The 17006-nt window shown below is 38.7% G+C and overlaps 1 protein-coding gene across 1 annotated transcript in view; it reads right to left on the reverse strand.

Moving 5' to 3' along the window:
- Positions 1-1424: 1424 nt before the first annotated feature.
- LOC112121903 (nephrocystin-3-like) overlaps positions 1425-17006 on the reverse strand; it is a 47497-nt gene continuing 31915 nt past the window's right edge. The window contains exons 18-28 of the mRNA XM_029914273.1: positions 16876-17002; positions 15475-15572; positions 14745-14867; positions 13862-14051; positions 13466-13707; positions 11688-11763; positions 8483-8610; positions 5909-6149; positions 3958-4083; positions 2990-3105; positions 1425-2398 (exon numbers count right to left, since the gene is read on the reverse strand). Coding sequence (XP_029770133.1) covers positions 2218-2398; positions 2990-3105; positions 3958-4083; positions 5909-6149; positions 8483-8610; positions 11688-11763; positions 13466-13707; positions 13862-14051; positions 14745-14867; positions 15475-15572; positions 16876-17002 — 1648 coding nt within the window. The 3' untranslated portion in view covers positions 1425-2217. The remainder of the gene's footprint in view (positions 2399-2989; positions 3106-3957; positions 4084-5908; positions 6150-8482; positions 8611-11687; positions 11764-13465; positions 13708-13861; positions 14052-14744; positions 14868-15474; positions 15573-16875; positions 17003-17006) is intronic.

Consider the following 17006-nt stretch of genomic DNA (forward strand, 5'->3'; position numbering starts at 1 on the left):
CGTTCCCAAGTTACATTCTTATTTTATTTCTTTTTCTATTCAGAAAAAGTGCTGAATGGGGGGAGGGTGCGGAATTGACTTAATTGCTTACCGTAAAAGGGGGGAAAAGGAAAAGATAAATAGTATCCCTTTGAGATAAACAGCCTCAGCACTTTAACACTAGCTGAGTAAATGGATTAGTTCATGAATGAAGTTTCCTCATAGATCTGACACTGAACTCTAAAGTATGAAAAGGAGCACGTCATTTTTAAATTAGTGAATTTGTTTGTAAACAAACAGACTTAATTGATTATTGTAACCAACTGGGAGAAATACTCCATTGTAAGTTTAATAAAAATCAGTTTACTGCTATTCACTGATGCTATTCTGTTCTTTCTCCTGGTTAATACAAGTATGCTTGTATACTGGAGTTTAATGAGCAGTTTTTCTCTACTAAAACTGAGAGGTGTGTGCCAGTCCCCAATTAATTCATAATATTTTTCTCTCGGGTTACTCATTGAAAAAGCATATTCCTACTAAAAATAAGTGGATATAACCGACACCAATTAAAAAGCTTTAGCTAGAGAGGACAAAAATATTAGTCAGAGCTTGTCTACATCATCAGTTCATGCATGACAAGCTGGGGTGTAAATCTACAGTGTATTAGCATGCTGCACACTCACAGGCCATGGGGACCTTCCTACCATGCACTTAAAGTTCTATAGTGCACTTCAGTCTGTTTTGAAACAGAGTTTAAATCAATGGTTCCCAAACTTTAACAACCTGTGAACCCCTTTCACAAAAATGTCAAGTCTCGCGAACCCCCTCCTAAAAATGGATATTTCCCGGGATTTTCTCCTTTACCTGAGTATAAATTATAAAAGCAGTGATCTGGGAAATATAACATTTGTTTTTATGACATGCTTATTACACACTATTTATTATTAATTATTATTTATCATTACAGTATTTTTATTACATTATGAAAACGGCAACACTTTTCCAAGATTGCACTTTCGTAGCTTGTATCACTTTGAATAAGCCTGTTATAAGACAAGGCTCCTATGTTTCATCAAGGAGTATCAGATGTGAAACAAGCATGAAGGTATTTAAGAAGCCAATTTAAAGAGTTCCTCCTACACAAGCATTCAGGTCTTGAGCAGTCCAGGCAAACAACGCACATTACAACAAAGCTTAAACTTGTTGTTCATAATAATTTTAAAAACAATACTAGCTGCCTATTTAATTTTAAAAACAGCAAAAAATATCCACCTCCCTTTCCATTTCTTATAAGGAGTCTTGAAGTTTAAATCTCCTCAGTGTGATAGATAGGCTTGCTTTGATCTGCTTAGCTCTTGGAAGTCCAGGGGCTCTGGGCTGCTGGCCCCATGGTGCCTGGGGTCCCTAGGGACAGCTCTGTTCGCCATTAGGGAATTTTTTCCTGAGAACCCCCTGTAACATTTTGCGAACCCCCAGGGGTTCACGAACCCCAGTTTGGGAACCACTGGTTTAAATCAAAGCACACTATAGAAATTTGTGTGTATCAGGGTCCCAATGGCCAGTTATTGTGAAGGCTGGTGGGCTGTAGATTTACACCCAGGCTTGTCATGTACGAACTGACCACATAGATCATGGTTGTTGACAGAGGGCTTGTCTAAAAACTCAAAAGCGTGTCTTACTAAGAACCCAGTTTCCTTTGTACAAATTTCTTTAAAGCCAAAACATGGACAGGTGAAGTTTGGGGGTACTTTCCTTCTTTGGGTGGAAACACAATATATGGTTCTCAAAATTACTGTGTCCCTGAATAACAAACTGCTCCGGAAAAGACGGAAAGGTAAAATAACAAAATTCCACAACCACCATAACAGTGTGGACACTGAAGGAACTGATGTGGAATAACAACCTGTAGCTCACAGAGGTATAGAGAAAAACAAAACCAATGTTTTCTGGCATTACAGCTACAGTCTGAACAAGTAACTAACAGAACACACTCAGCAGTCTTTCACTAAATGCCTGTGTGTAACACAGAAGTAACTCTGTACCACATGGTCCACAAAAAAGTTAGCATGAACGCAAATATTTTAAACTAAAATGTAAAATTTTGTTCATATTTTCATTCATCACAAACATTTTGTCTCCTAAAATCATTTTTTTAAATCTCTGAACATGCTCAGATTTTTTTTAAGTACTTAACCATCAAGCATTCTTCACTAGCATTTGTTTTTGTGCCAGTTTGCATCACCTTTGTCCATGGTCTAGAAAAACATTTGGAGATAATGTACTTCTTAAACTGAAAGTGTCTCCACTTGATGAGGGTCGGGAAGCTGCTTTTCCTCCTATCAACAAAGTCTCTGCTTCTTTGATTTCCATGGCTCTCTTGTACAGCTCGGCAGCCTTCTCGAAATCTCCTCCTTCATAGCTTTGGGAGAGAAACCAAAATTTTACCAAAACCGCCCCACCAACTCACTCCTGTACTGAAGTCTGCAAAAACAAAATACAATTAAACAGCAAAAAACTTTGTTAATGCCGAGTTAAGATTGCCTGGTGTTAGCTTGTGCCCCTCCAGGACATTAAGTTCAGCAAAAATTTCTGAAAACAAGGAAATACAGAGGTAAGGTAAAGGACCATACAATCTTAACTCTGCCCTGCTGGAGCTGGTACTAGCCACTAGGAATTATCAGCATGGACTCCAGCTGCATTCACTGTGTTAAGTGTAACTGTATTGCATAGTGGAGGAATAAGTTGTGATTGTGATAGGACAAGACCTGGATCCAAGTCCCTCCATGTTTGTTGTCAAAGGAAAGAGGTGCATATGTACCTCAAGGTTCTAGTCTGCATCATTTCAGACTGTCACCCTACTATAATTAACGCACTTACCAACACTGTCTACATTTTAGCCCCCAAATTGCCTAATAAAGCATTTTCTATTGATATAATTATTCACATTTGTTAATTTTTTAATGGAAGCAGTTCCCTATCTTAGATGATGGGAGAAAATATCTGTCCTTACCTCAACACAGCTAAATTTTTTAGTGTTTCTCCCACACGAGGATGCATATGACCAAAGCTGTCTTCATAAATCTTTAATGCACATTCATACAGAGGTAAAGCTTCAATGTGCTTTTTCTTTTTGGGTGGGAGAAGGAAAACAAGATGAAAACCAGTTGTTTAAATGGGTATTACACATACTATTTGGTTTCTACAAACTGTATAGGCACATCCTAGACTTAAATTTCTTTGCTAAACCAAAACAGTGTTTTGTTTTTAAAAGAACTGCTGTTTACATAAGAGTGAGACACTTAAAGCAACCTAAAAGATTTGGACACCCATTTCCCATTAATTTTATGATAATTGGGGTCAGAGTTCCTTAGGTGGCTTCGAAAGTCTCATCCTAAATGAATAGGTTATAAACTACCAAACACAATCCTGGGTTTAGCGAATCAGCTGTAACCTCTTATTGAAAGCCAGGTTTACAGATCCCAAGCAACATAACAGAACAATATATGATATATTAAGTAGAAGTGTTTACTGTTATTGATACTAAGGAAACAAATGGATGGTAATATCTTGGTAAATGTTTCTTTCTCTCTGACCTATATTAGGTATTGAGTAGAAAGTCTACAACTGCAGTCTTATAAGCTTAAAAGCCTAGGCAAGACTACACTTGATCAATGTGCATGGAGTGCCAGAATTTCAGTAGGTAATGTTCCCTCAGTCAGTACTAAACCAGTGCTTTAGATGTAGTTTTAAACCAAAGGCCGTGATTTATATGATTTATAAAAATCTCATGGTCTTTTTTACAAGATTAAAGGGATTAACATAACCTTTCACCCCTGGCTAAATTCCAATCAGTGCAATCACATGTTCTTTCAGATTGTAAAAATGTACATGAGATTGAATTCCCTGAGGGTGTCCTTTTATATGCTGTTAAATTTCATATATAAAATTGCTGAAATGTATAAGACAGGAAAAACCTACCATCTGACAATAAAGAACAGCCAGGTTTACCAAGGCAGTAGCTACACTAGGATGCTTTGGACCAAATGATTTTTGTCGAATTTCAACAGCCAACTCATACAGAGGCACTGCCTTGTCAAGCTTTCCCTAGAAAACAAACCAATGTTAAAACCAGACATGTGGTTATAGCAGGCCTAGATGCATATATATATATATATATATATATATATATATATATATATTTGTGAATAAAGAGCTTAGAAAAGTTGTAATTGCTTTCAGAACAAGAAAGGTCACTTAAACTTTGCAGGATTGGACCCTTATTGAATATCTACAATAAACCATTCCTGTTGATCATCATTAATGGTCCGAGTGCCTTCAACTCCCATTTAAGTCCTTCCAGGTACTATCTCTAGCTCTGATTATTTCTCAAGCATGTTCCTTCCACTAGTATCTACAAGAGAGAGTGTTTAAAAGGTTTGTTTCATTCCTGTCCATCAAAAATTTTGCTCCATCCCCTGCAGCTGTATTCCCCACTCTTACTACACATGGCAGAGGCGTGAGTTGATTTTCAACAAATAGTTCTAGTGGACCTTAATTTTACAGGAGATGTGGGAAGGGAAACTTACCAGCAAATTTTGTTCCACTCCAGATTTGTATCTGCTCCCTTACTTGTATCTGCTTCACTGGATGTACTGAGTTAGTGATTTGATTTTTTTTTTTTTTTTTTTAACTTGGGGCATATATTTGGGATTCTATTTCTGGAATATGGATGTTTGACATTTAGCATGAAATGGAAATTCAGGAACATGTCTAAGATAGTTTTGGATGTGTAAAGTCTGCAGTTTTCTCTGTTTCTTCACACACACCAGCTATGATTTGATATCAAGAGGTAACTGTCTACAGTCAAGTATCTAATTATTCTTTATGTACCTCCAACTCGTCTCTTCCCTTCCACTACTTCATTTATGTTCATCCAAACACAGCAGTCTTTTTTTTCTGGCAGAGTCAACTGCAGCAGTCTGAAATGGGAAAAGCTCATGTGATCTCAACCCATTTCAGAATGCTACTGGAGGTGGTAGCAGTAAAAGCACTAGTGCAAAAGCACAGGAACAGTCTGGCCAAGAAATAAGTTTACAGGATTCTTCCAACTTAGAAGAATGGCAAAATGCAAGAGTGAGAAAGAAACACTCATCTACCATCACTCTACTCTGAATTTGAACTCTTAGTGTAACAGTTGGAAACTTTAGGGTTCACGTTCTGCCTAGCCGCAAGGCTGAGGACAGATTACAATATTCCTATAGACAGGGGTTCCCCTTCATATAGGACCAGTCAATTGACAGTTAATATTTATAAGGTATTTTGAAAACATAAATTACTATTATCATCAGAGTATTCTACAACAGAGTGATTGCTTATTTTTCACTGAACTGAAATGAAGTAGAAATGGCTCAAGATACCCACACAGAGAGCTGCTGCCAGTTCTATTATAAATACTTAGATGCCTGACAGGGTTCATATGTAAAAATTAGGAGAAATTATTCTCAAGTGCCAAAAATATGGTGTCTGCATCTGGGTTGACTGGAACAAATGCAGAGGACCCAAAATAGGAAAGTGGAGAAGAGATTCCCTGGCAACAGCCATAATGCTGTCTTCTAACTGAATTGTTTCCTTTATGGTAAATATACTGGCTGAATAAATTTGCCTGAATGAAGTTAAAGGAAAAGCTTGTAGGTGCCCAATACACTGAAGGCATTATTAAAGAACAGCTTTTCTTTAGGAAAATGTCCCACAGAGCTCCCAGGGGGCACAAAAACAGAGACAACTTTAATTTATATACTTAATTTTTTTGTGTGCATTTCTGGAGGATGCTGATATCCAAACTCTTTTTGATACTCTGCCTCATTTTGGGATGGAAAGAGCAAGACATTATTATTTTTAAATGATGTATGAAACACACAGACACACTTACCAGCTTTTTGTAGAGTACTGCAAGGTGTTTCACAGTGTAAGCCAGTGAAGGATGATCAGGGGCTAGTGCTCTCCTCCTAATTTCTAAAGCTCTTTCGTACAGTTCCTCAGCCTTATCGTAGTGTTTCTTTTCATTGTACAAAGCTGCCAGATTGTTCAAAGACTGTGCACAGTCTGAGTGGTCTGGTCCCAGGACCCTCTCCCTCATTTCTAGGGAGCGCTTCAGAAAAAGTTCAGCTGTCCTACAAACAAATTCACACAGCAATACTCCAAAGATTAAATGTGTGCATTCCATGAAAGCTACTTTTGTACCTGCAGAAGTGCCATTGTATTCTAATAGACATTTCAGCTGCCTCTAGTGAAACAAATACAGCAGAGCAACTCATTTAAACAGGCTTAGTGAGTAACTGTATATCCAAAACACAAAAAAGACAGACAACAGGTAACAGTACGTTGTCTAATTGAAAGAATGTAATTATAGAGTTAACTAGAGCACCAAATACAATCTCAGAACACTAATACCAGCTGCCCAAAAGCTAGCACTTTAGGTCAGTTGGGTAGATTTTTTTTCTTATATTGCATTATCTTGTGAATATTCCTTTTGAGTCTGATCTGTACCCTTTTTTATACAAGCAACCTTTACTCATGCGAGTAATCCCCCTGGCTTCAATGTAACTCCTCCCAGGAGTAAACATTCATGAAACAAGTAGCAGGATCAGGGAAAACAAGTCTGGAACTATGTAAAAATTCAGAAAGTAGCAGTTAGAATTCCCTTTGCAAACAATTGTAAAGACTGTAAAAGAAATAGGTTTATATACAATAGGCTCAGCTGCTATAATTTACACATTAAGATCTATCCTAAGGCTTTCTCTGAAGTAATTGTTCAAGTGTATATCCTATCAGACAGTTATGTATTTTATTACATTATTGTGGTATTATTCCATCACACATTTACTATTTTCCCTCTGTGACAAAAAGAAAGTGATTCCCCATAGAATCCCTGCATGCAATATCCATTACAGCTAGGTAGTTTGTCATCCTGACACACACACATTCCATGTCACCCTATTCTTGAGACAGGTCAGTTTAGTAAATTGGAAATATCCGTTTCACATTAGATGGAGAGAAGGACTCGTAAATACACAAAAGATGGGTTCAAGCCTGGAGTCGCCTTGTGGGAGCCAAAGGAGTGCTCCCTACATAACGGCTACAGATCAGGCTTACATTTATCACTTGATACAAACAAATTCCCTTCTATCATTGATTCTCTTCAGCTGCATCAAACTATCCAAAAAGCCCCTTTAATGGTTGATTCAGAACTACAGCACAGTACTCTGTTTCAAAAGGCAATAACAAACTTTCATCTTTACTAGAAGACAGTGTGCCATTTTCCTCACCAATTAAATTCAGGGGGGAAAGAGCTACAGGAAATAGGGAGCATCTGAAAAAATTGCAGATGAACTGACAGACTGTGGCGTATACAATGATCTCACATGGCAGATTTTACAGATATCAGTCATTTATCGTCAGTGACTTTGGCCTGACTGCATGACAGGTGAAACAAGAAATAACATACATGCATCAACTGTTACAAGTCAATTCTAATTACTAGGATTTTGCACTAACTAGTGGCTATTAATGTAAACACTCTAAACCACAACGTATTTTAACTTCTTTATTCTGCCACTGAGATCCTGACATTCAGATACAAAAAAAAAATCTAAAAGGACTTAAGGTGAAATTCTGTGTTGCACTTCTAAGAGGCACAGCAAAAAAAGAATAGGAGTTAAGGTGGCTTTAAGGCATTCTCCCAATTCAGGGCTGCTTCAGGTATCTGAGAGGCTCTCAATGTAACTTACACAGCTCGGGGGGGCCTACGTTAAAGAATATCTGCAGGTTGCCCTGTGGGCTGAGCTTGCAGGGCTGTGGCCCTGACGCATCACACCCTCTAAACTGGGGCTTGCGAGGCAGTCCTTGGGAGACAGTTTCATAGATGTCTTCTGCCTTTCTTGTGTTAGGGGAATTCTCCCCGGCCAGTTATGTGGCTTTTGGTGCCTTTTTATGCTGCTCTGGCCCTTTTGCACATCATAAAGGAATCAGAGCAGGGGCAAGGATCTCACCTATAATATATATGTACAATTCATTACTTCCCTTGTAGTACTGGCATTTTGAATGCTATAAAAGAAAAAAAAACCTTGCTGTTAGAATGAGAATTTTATAAAGGAGTCTGATGTAACAGAGAACCATGGTAGAGAGGACATAAAAATACCCCATATATTTACAACTAGTGATAGTTAAATTTAATGTAGTAGTACATCAGTTCTAAAATAGGAAATGCAGTGATGTGGTAAATATCCAGATGCCAATGACACTCACTGTACAGCAGACTTCAGATACTATGAGTTAATTTCATAATAGAAAACTGTAAAAGAAATTGGAAATTGCACTGTATTTAGTATTTGAGAGCGTTTAGACTTATCACTGGGAATTTTTCATGAGGTTCCATATAATGTGTCTCATTAGATATAAGAAAGAGAGAGGGAATCTATGACTGTGTGACATAAACATTACTTACTCAATATTATTCTGCAGATAATAGAGAACTCCAAGCTCATTGAGGGTTCGAGCATTATCTGGTGTGTCTTTGCCTAACGTGAGCTCTTCCAGCTGCAAGGCTCGTTGACGTAGAAGAGCAAATCCAAACTAAAGCAAAGCACAAGGTAATGAAAGTCCATCAGCATCAAAAGTTTAATATCTACGACTGAAATTCACTCCTGTGCAGAAGGACAGCACAAGGCCTTTGCGCCAAATAGACCCCATGTAAGCCCTATTTTGAGAATTAAGGGTTGCATAGGCCCTTTGTTGGTCCTCTGCATGGGAGTGAATTACACGCAGTATGCCTCCATGAAATCACAGGACTGGAAGGGACCTCAAGAGGTCACCTAGTTCAGACCCCTGCATCATGGCAGGACTAAGTATTATCTAGACCATTCCTGACAGGTGTTTGTCTAACCTGCTCTTAAAAATCTCCTATGATGGAGATTCCACAACATCCCTAGGCAATTTATTCCAGTGCTTAACCACCCTGACAGTTAGGAAGTTTTTCCTAATGTCCAACCTACACCTCCCTTGCTGCAATTTAAGCCAATTGCTTCTTCTCCTATCCTCAGAGGTTAAGAAAAACAATTTTTCTCCCTCCCCCTTGTAACAACCTTTTACATACTTGAAAACTGTTATCATGTCCCCCCTCAGTCTTCTCTTTTCCAGACAAAACAAACCCAATTTTTTCAACCTTCTCTCCTAGGTCATGTTTTCTAGATTTTTAATCATTTTTGTCACTCTTCTCTGGACTCTCTCCAATTTATCCCCATCTTTCCTGAAATGTGGCATCCAGAACTGGACACAGTACTCCAGTTGAGGCCTAATCAGTGTGGAGTAGAGTGGAAGAATTACTTCTCGTGTCTTGCTTACAACACTCCTGCTAATACATCCCAGAATGATGTTCGCTTTTTTTGCAACAGCATTACACGGTTGACTCATATTTAGTTCGTGGTCCACTATAACCCCCAGATCCCTTTCCGCAGTACTCCTTCCTAGGCAGTCATTTCCTATTTTGTATGTGTGCAACTGATTGTTCCTTCCTAAGTGGAGTACTTTGCATTTGTCCTTACTGAATTTCATCCTATTTACTTCAGATCATTTCTCCAGTTTGTCCAGATCATTTTGAATTTTAATCCTAACCTCCAAAGCACTTGCAACACCTCCCAGCTTGCTATCGTCTGCAAACTTTATAAGTGTGCTCTCTATACCATTATCTAAATCATTGATGAAGATATTGAAGAGAACCAGACCCAGAACTGATCCCTGCGGGACCCCACTCGTTATGTCCTTCCAGCATGACTGTGAACCACTGATAACTACTCTCTGGGAATGGTTTTCCAATCAGTTATACACCCACCTTACAGTAACTCCATCTAGGTTGCATTTCCCTAGTTTGTTTATGAGAAGGTCATGCGAGACCGTATCAAAAGCTTTTCTAAAGTCAAGATATACCACGTATACCGCTTCCCCCCTATTCACAAGGCTTGTTACCCTGTCAAAGAAACCTATCAGGTTGGTTTGACATGATTTGTTCTTAACAAATCCATGCTGACTGTTACTTAACACCTTATCTTCTAGATGTTTGCAAATTGATAGCTTAATTATTTGCTCCATTATCTTTCCAGGTACAGAAGTTAAGCTGACTGGTCTGTAATTTCCCGGGTTGTCCTTATTTCCCTTTTTATAGATGGGCACTATACTTGCCCTTTTCCAGTCTTCTGGAATCTCTCCCGTCTTCCACAACTTTTCAAAGATAATCGCTAATGGCTTAGATATCTCCTCAGTCAGGTCCTTGAGTATTCTAGGATACATTTAATCAGGCCCTGGTGACTTGAAGACATCTAACCTGTCTAAGTAATTTGTTCTTCTCCTATTTTAGCCTCGGAGCCTACCTCATTTTCACTGACATTCACTATGTTAGACGTCCAATCACCACCAACCTTCTTGGTGAAAACCAAAACAAAGAAGTCATTAAGCACCTCTGCCATTTCCACATTTTCTGTTATTACTTCCCCCCACCCCTCCCATTGAGTAACGGGCCTACCCTGTCCTTGGGTCTTCCTCTTGCTTCTAATGTATTTGTAGAATGTTTTCTTGTTACCCCTTATGTCTCTATACATTCTCAATCTGCTATGCTCTGGTTTTCCCTTCCCTTTACAATATATTCTAGTCTTCTTAAATTTTTCAGTCCAAACAATCTGTTTCAATTAATTTCTTAGGTCTTAAGAACTTAAAATGGAATTCAAGCTGATGTATAAAACCATTATAAAAGTATTACTGAAGGGTTTTGTAAAGTTTCATAGGAAGGCTCGGTATGGCAATACTTGTCATAAATGATGTGGAGTGAGAGTAGAAAGTGTGGCCAGATACTTCAGAGACCTCTTTGATAACACCCCCAGCCCACACAAATAGTTCTAATAAAAAATGTTTGTGTAACTGAAATTATTATGAAAGTTGACAAAGTGAAATCCCCATGAACAGATTTTATTTTTCTTTAAATAACTGTGGTGGGAACAGTGACATTTCCATTGTTTTTCTTTATGTTGCTTCAACTATATAGTTCCTAGCGGAGTTCTTGTAGTGTGGGTGCTTCTCTTCCTCTATGAGGCAGAGACTGAGCCTAGAACTAGAATTCCCCTAGGAGCTTTATGGCAGGAGAAATAGAAGAAAAAAGAGTAAAAAAAACCCACTGAAGAGCCATAAAGAGGGAGCACACTCTTAGGGCTTCATCCTTGGTAGTGGTTTAAGTATGGTGGTTACTGACATTGTCACCATTGTGACATTGTTATCTACGGTAGTAGGCACTATGCACTGTAGTGTTGTAGAATTAGGTCCTCAGTTACCTCCTACAGAGCAATTTCTCTAGTTTCCTTTCAACAACGTATAGTCTCAGCATGAAATCTGAATCCCCAAAGTCTGATATTTGGAGGGTTTCTATATCCACTTATTTATTTTCCATCGCTCACCACTATATTCCAGTTGTACTTATCCACCTTTATTTCCAGTGAGGTTGAAAGAGCAGACACTAATGCTGCTCCTAAAGTGGTTAAGCTGGCAAACTTTCAATTATCAAAAGCACTTAAGCATCAGATTTTTAGAACACCTCCTCAAACACACTTCATCATCCATTCAACAAAGCCACAGCTAGCCCCTATTTTGATTAAGTATCAAATCTTTACCAAATTGCCTTTCCGCCTTGCTGCTTTTTGTCGCATTTTAAAGGATTTTTTCCTCAGCTGTTCAGCTTGTTCATATCTGAAAATAGTTATTTAAAATGTTAGGCACCATACATGGCAACGGTATACATTTTGGGTTAGATTTTCAAAAAGCCACCTAAGTGACTTAAGAGCACAAGTCCCCCTGAAAGTTACCTATCAGGTTTCAGAGCAGTAGCCGTGTTAGTCTGTATCAGCAAAAACAACGAGGAGTCCTTGTGGCACCTTAGAGACTAACAAATTTATCTGGGCCTAAGTTTTCATGGGCTAGAACTCACTTCATCAGATGCATGAAGTGGAAAATACAGGAGCAGGTATAAATACATGAAAGGATCGCACGTTTTGTCAAAGATGGAAGTATGCAAAATGCTTATGACTGCGTTAGGAGTGTTAACAGGTTAGCAAGATTCTTCTGTTACCCCTCCCTCTTAGCGGGTGTTGGAAACCTGCATAGAAATGCTGACTATGTCTTAATTCCACCCCAAATATAAACAGATGCAAGTTGCTTTCTGCATAGAGAGAACTGGCGAGTAAGACAAAAACTCTAAAGGCAATGCTAGAAACTTCCTAGTTTGAAGGAGAAACTTAGGCTGAACTATTATGTTATTGCCACTGCCCTTAAAAGAAAATCCCCAAGAAAGAGGAGTGAGTTTGAACACAAATCTAGAGTGCATTCTGCAACTGAGAAGGTAAGGACTCAGAGTCTTGGTTTTCCATGATTTGGTTGGAGAGTAGTTTGCAGAGGAAGAAAGAGGAGAATTTTGGCAGTTTCCTCTAGAATTACATGCAAGTACAGGAGCTTGATCTGCAGAATCAACAGTACAAACTGTACCAAGGAACTTTTTGAATGAGTGTTACACCAAAGTACATTTCCCAGGGGAGGACTCCTTCCCTTTCTCCCCTCACCAATATCACTAGCCTACTTGCAATGAGCACTGGGAAAGGATTTGCCTCATAAGAAGTGTCAGGATATCTTCAGTATATTAAAGTATGTGTTGAAGAAGAAGGATGGTCTTGTCCTTAAGGCACTGGATTAGGACTAAGGAGATCTGGGTTTTGTTCCTGGCTCCACCAGAGACTTACTTTCACATTGGAAAGGTCACTTAATCCATGTGCATTAAGTATTAAGGGTAAATCATTTTCCCTACTCCATAGACATGGTGTTAAAATAAAACAAGTAGGATTTGGATACATGTATTCTTCAGAGAACCCATAGAAATCTTCAACCAGACTTGTAAATTCTACCTCCACATTTGCCTGGGGCTAGTAATTTGTTTTTGATGGACAAGTAAAATATCCTTAAGATATTTTTCCCTGTTATCATCAGTAACCCAGGTAAAGATAGGTGAGTAGATGCTGCTGCTCTTAATAAATACATAAATAATAATAAATACCACCTACCTCCTGTGTTTGAGTTGGTAAGTATTCACAACTATTTTGCGAGGGTGACAATTGTACCAATACAAGGGCATTTAAAAAAATATTACTTTGTTATAACTATATATTTGAATAATACACAAATATGTTTACTAATCTTTTTCTAGACCCCCCAAAAAGTCTCCTCCTCCTCTTGAAACAAACAGATAGTTCTCATTAATATTAATAGCAGTTCTGCACATGCATCAAAAGGAAGTTAAATGTATTAAAATGTGTAATCGTAGAAACAAATAGACAATGTAACAACCTCAAAAGACTTGCATGTTATGACAAATCCAGGAAATCACCAATACTATTAACCTTACTTGTTCTGTTTCTGGTATAATGTTGCAAGTGCATCCAGTTCACGAGCAACCCTGGGATGTTCAGCCCCATAAGCATTTTCAGAGATTTCCAGAGCCTGCTTATATAACTGCTCAGCATTTCCGAACTTCTTCCACTGCACATAAACTCCTGCTAACTGATGGAGGGACTGTGCTACCCTGGGGTGATCTGGATCCAGTGCAGTCTCCCGAATTTCCAGAGAACGCTGCAGAGGAGCAACTGCCTGTAATAAAGGAGTTGAGAATGTGACTAGAGCAGGTAAGATAATATACAAAAAACACTGCAACACAAAACATCTTATCAAGCACATACTATGCTCTGCTTAAATTCTTTGCTTGCTGTTACAAGGTATTCCCTTTGTTCCTAGATGCACTTACCTGGCTGAGAAGGCCTAGATCTTTTAAGAATCGTCCCAGAGTTTCATAAAGATCATCCAGACAGATCATACTTTCCTCTCCCTCACAGCTTTTCTCATATTGCTTTAGAGAGTCAAAATACTCTGATGCCATTGAACACTTATCTTTTCCGACAAGCTGCCAGTAACTCAGTAATTCTGCAAAATGCCCCCTGTTTTAACAAGAAAAGTAAGAAGTAAAATACAGAACACCAAATCTCCATGCTCAGAACCAGCTACCCTGCTGGATGGCAGGGTGCAAGGAATGGGGAATATGCATGTCAGGAATTTTCTCTCATGCTGCAAAGCAGCTCTGTGAAGGCTACTGTAGTCCAACAGTCAGAATGGCCTATGCAGCACCTTACTGGTCTCCCAACTGTGAAGCAGTGGAAGGACAGAGGTCTCTGCATGACAGTGGATTCACTGCCCCACCCCTAGGCGCACCTACATACTACCATGTTCAGAGCACCCACAAGCAGGGTTCACGCTACACCGGGATATACCGAGGTGCACAAAAGGGATAGGCTGCAACAGAACAGCACTGGTTCCCATGCCTTGGGTGCTTTGCAACCAGCCAGCCAGGCAGGGTATCCCATAAGTGGTACTTTACGAGATATCGCCATATAACTTTATACTTTGCTATTTCTCACCACTCTTTCAGTTAGCACCCTTCAGCCAGCTTTCAATCCCTGCTATAGGGTTACATATTGGCCTAGTTAAATTTCTTCCCATATTTGTGCATTTTATCATTTCTATTATTTATTTTTTAAAACAAAACATTAAAGACACTTTATTTCATGCCTTTAACTGAACACTAAACCATTTCAATATGTTTGTACATACGAAGGCCCTGGCTACTCTCTTACCTTTTGTAAAGATTCTGAGATACAAAGAGGTTCAGGAGACACTTGTGTAGCTTCTGCTTGTTGCCTTGTTGTTGGAAAAGCCAAGGAAGTTCATCTGCACTTCTCCAAGTCACTCTGCCTTGACTAATGGAAGAAAAGCAACCAAAATAAAACCCCTTTCCATTCCTAACATTTAAAATTATAGGGCTTGATTTGGAAAATAGTAAGTCATACAACTACATGGACAAACAACCAGTTAGCTTCTTAAATCACCAATTACCTGACTTGTGTATGCAATTTCCCACCCCCTTTTTGTGAAAAGGAGGTCTATAATATGAAACTATTAACTACAGCTTGAATCAAAGATCCAAAGTCTGTCTTTGACTCTTTACAGATTACAGATTATTAACAGATCTACAAAACTCATGAAATCCAGGGTAATACAAAAACAAAATGTTCCCAAGTTATCCTTAGACTGGTCAGCACACCCTCGTTTACTGACATGTTTTCATGCAAACAAAAGTTTTACAAAAGGGCAAACCCTGTACCCTGTGCGTAACCTGAATTTCTAGGCTCTGTGCCCAAATGGTCCATGAAAGCTGAGGAAGGTATTGTTTCCTCCACCATAGATTGCTCCTGTGTTCTCAGGCCTACAGTACCTGTGTTTCCTCTGTGTCCCCCCTCTCCCTGGCAGATTAGTATGGCCATAAAGACTATAACATTTCTTGTGTTCTGAGGAGTTCTGAAATACCTTAGCTGCATCGTGAAGTAGTCTATTAGTTTTTCTCTGTAAGTAGAAATAATATTTTGACCTTCTTCCATGTATTCTAGTCTCACCGTTTCCCAAGCCTGAAAAAGAGAGTTATAGTAATCAATATATGTCTGTTACGTACTAACAATGCATGGGGCTCCCTACAAGACACAAGTGGGAAACAAGGATCTTATGCTGAGGAATTTTAAATCTTTTTTTTGCTAAAGGGATCTTCAACTTGAAAGCAAATCAATTTTAAAAAAATGAGTTAAGAGACACTACAAAGGCCCAAGGGATTTAAGAAGAGGAAATATGTCATAATGTGGGAGAGGGAGTGGGGAAAGGAGGAAGCCTGATATTTATTTTTCTCAGGAACAATAATTTCATTGGGTCTTTCGTGTTCCCCTTGACCTTGGAAACTGTAACTCTTTTTGTTGCCACTAACATCATATTTCTCAAATAGCCTCCCAGGCTTTGCTGGGAAAGGGGAAGATAATGGAGGTACAACTAATAATGTATATTTACTTTTTGTGAAACTAATAAAGTTATACATTATTGGCATTCAACTATAAACAAAGTACTAAATTAGGCTAAAGCTCTTAGATTTATCACTTCTTAAAAATTATCATCCTCCTTTCCCCTTCAATTCTGGCTTGATTTTTAGTAGACAATATTTTCTAGGACTGCTAGAGATAGCAATCAATGAAAAAGCAACTTTTGAATGCTGCTGGAGAACAACATTGATCATCCTGGTAAGAATTCTCAAGATAGCAGCCACTGATACCAGATCAGAACTGAAGGGAGAAAGAGTGGGAGAGAAGACAAGCATATAATCAAAATTATGTAGTTTAAAGGCTATCTAGTTAACCACCAGAGCTAGAAATTAATGCATAACTGGCAACTTGGGAATCTCCCGCTTTCCATGGTGTACATCATTTATTTCTAGTCTTGTTGGTTCTCTAGACCTTAAAAATGGTCACATCCTTTAGACCAGCAGTGCTCTTTAGCACTGGTCCAGGGCTTCTAATAAAGGACTGGTCCTGGACCTTGGAGCAATGAATTTTTTATTCCTAGGAGGGAAAAAATACAAACACTTAGTATGGCTTTGCAACCATTCAAATAGTCAAGAATAACGCAGGCACAAACCCCCCCCCCCACACTTTGTAGACTAAGTCAATGACAATTACATAAAAAATGAAACAGATTTATATAGTATGCTTGTGTGTCTAAGGGAAGACAGCAGGCCATACTGCTTTGATTTACCTTGTAAATCTAGAGAAATATAAGTGGATTCAAAGTTACTCTTGGAGTTACACCAATGTATTTAAGAGCAGAGTTTGGTGAAATATTTCTAATTTAGTGGAGTATTATTTGCATATGTCTAAATGTATGGAATCTTACCTGGAGGTGCTGAAACTTTAGCAAACCACAGCCATATGTCAGCATACACATCTTGTGGAGACTGTGAACTAGAGAGGCTAACATGGCACAGGATAGTTCGGGATAAAGTTCCATCAGCTCTGATTCACTCA

This window comes from Terrapene carolina, unplaced genomic scaffold (genome assembly GCF_002925995.2).
Source record: "Terrapene carolina triunguis isolate 2854851 unplaced genomic scaffold, T_m_triunguis-2.0 Scaffold34029, whole genome shotgun sequence".
NCBI classification, from domain to species: domain Eukaryota; kingdom Metazoa; phylum Chordata; order Testudines; family Emydidae; genus Terrapene; species Terrapene triunguis.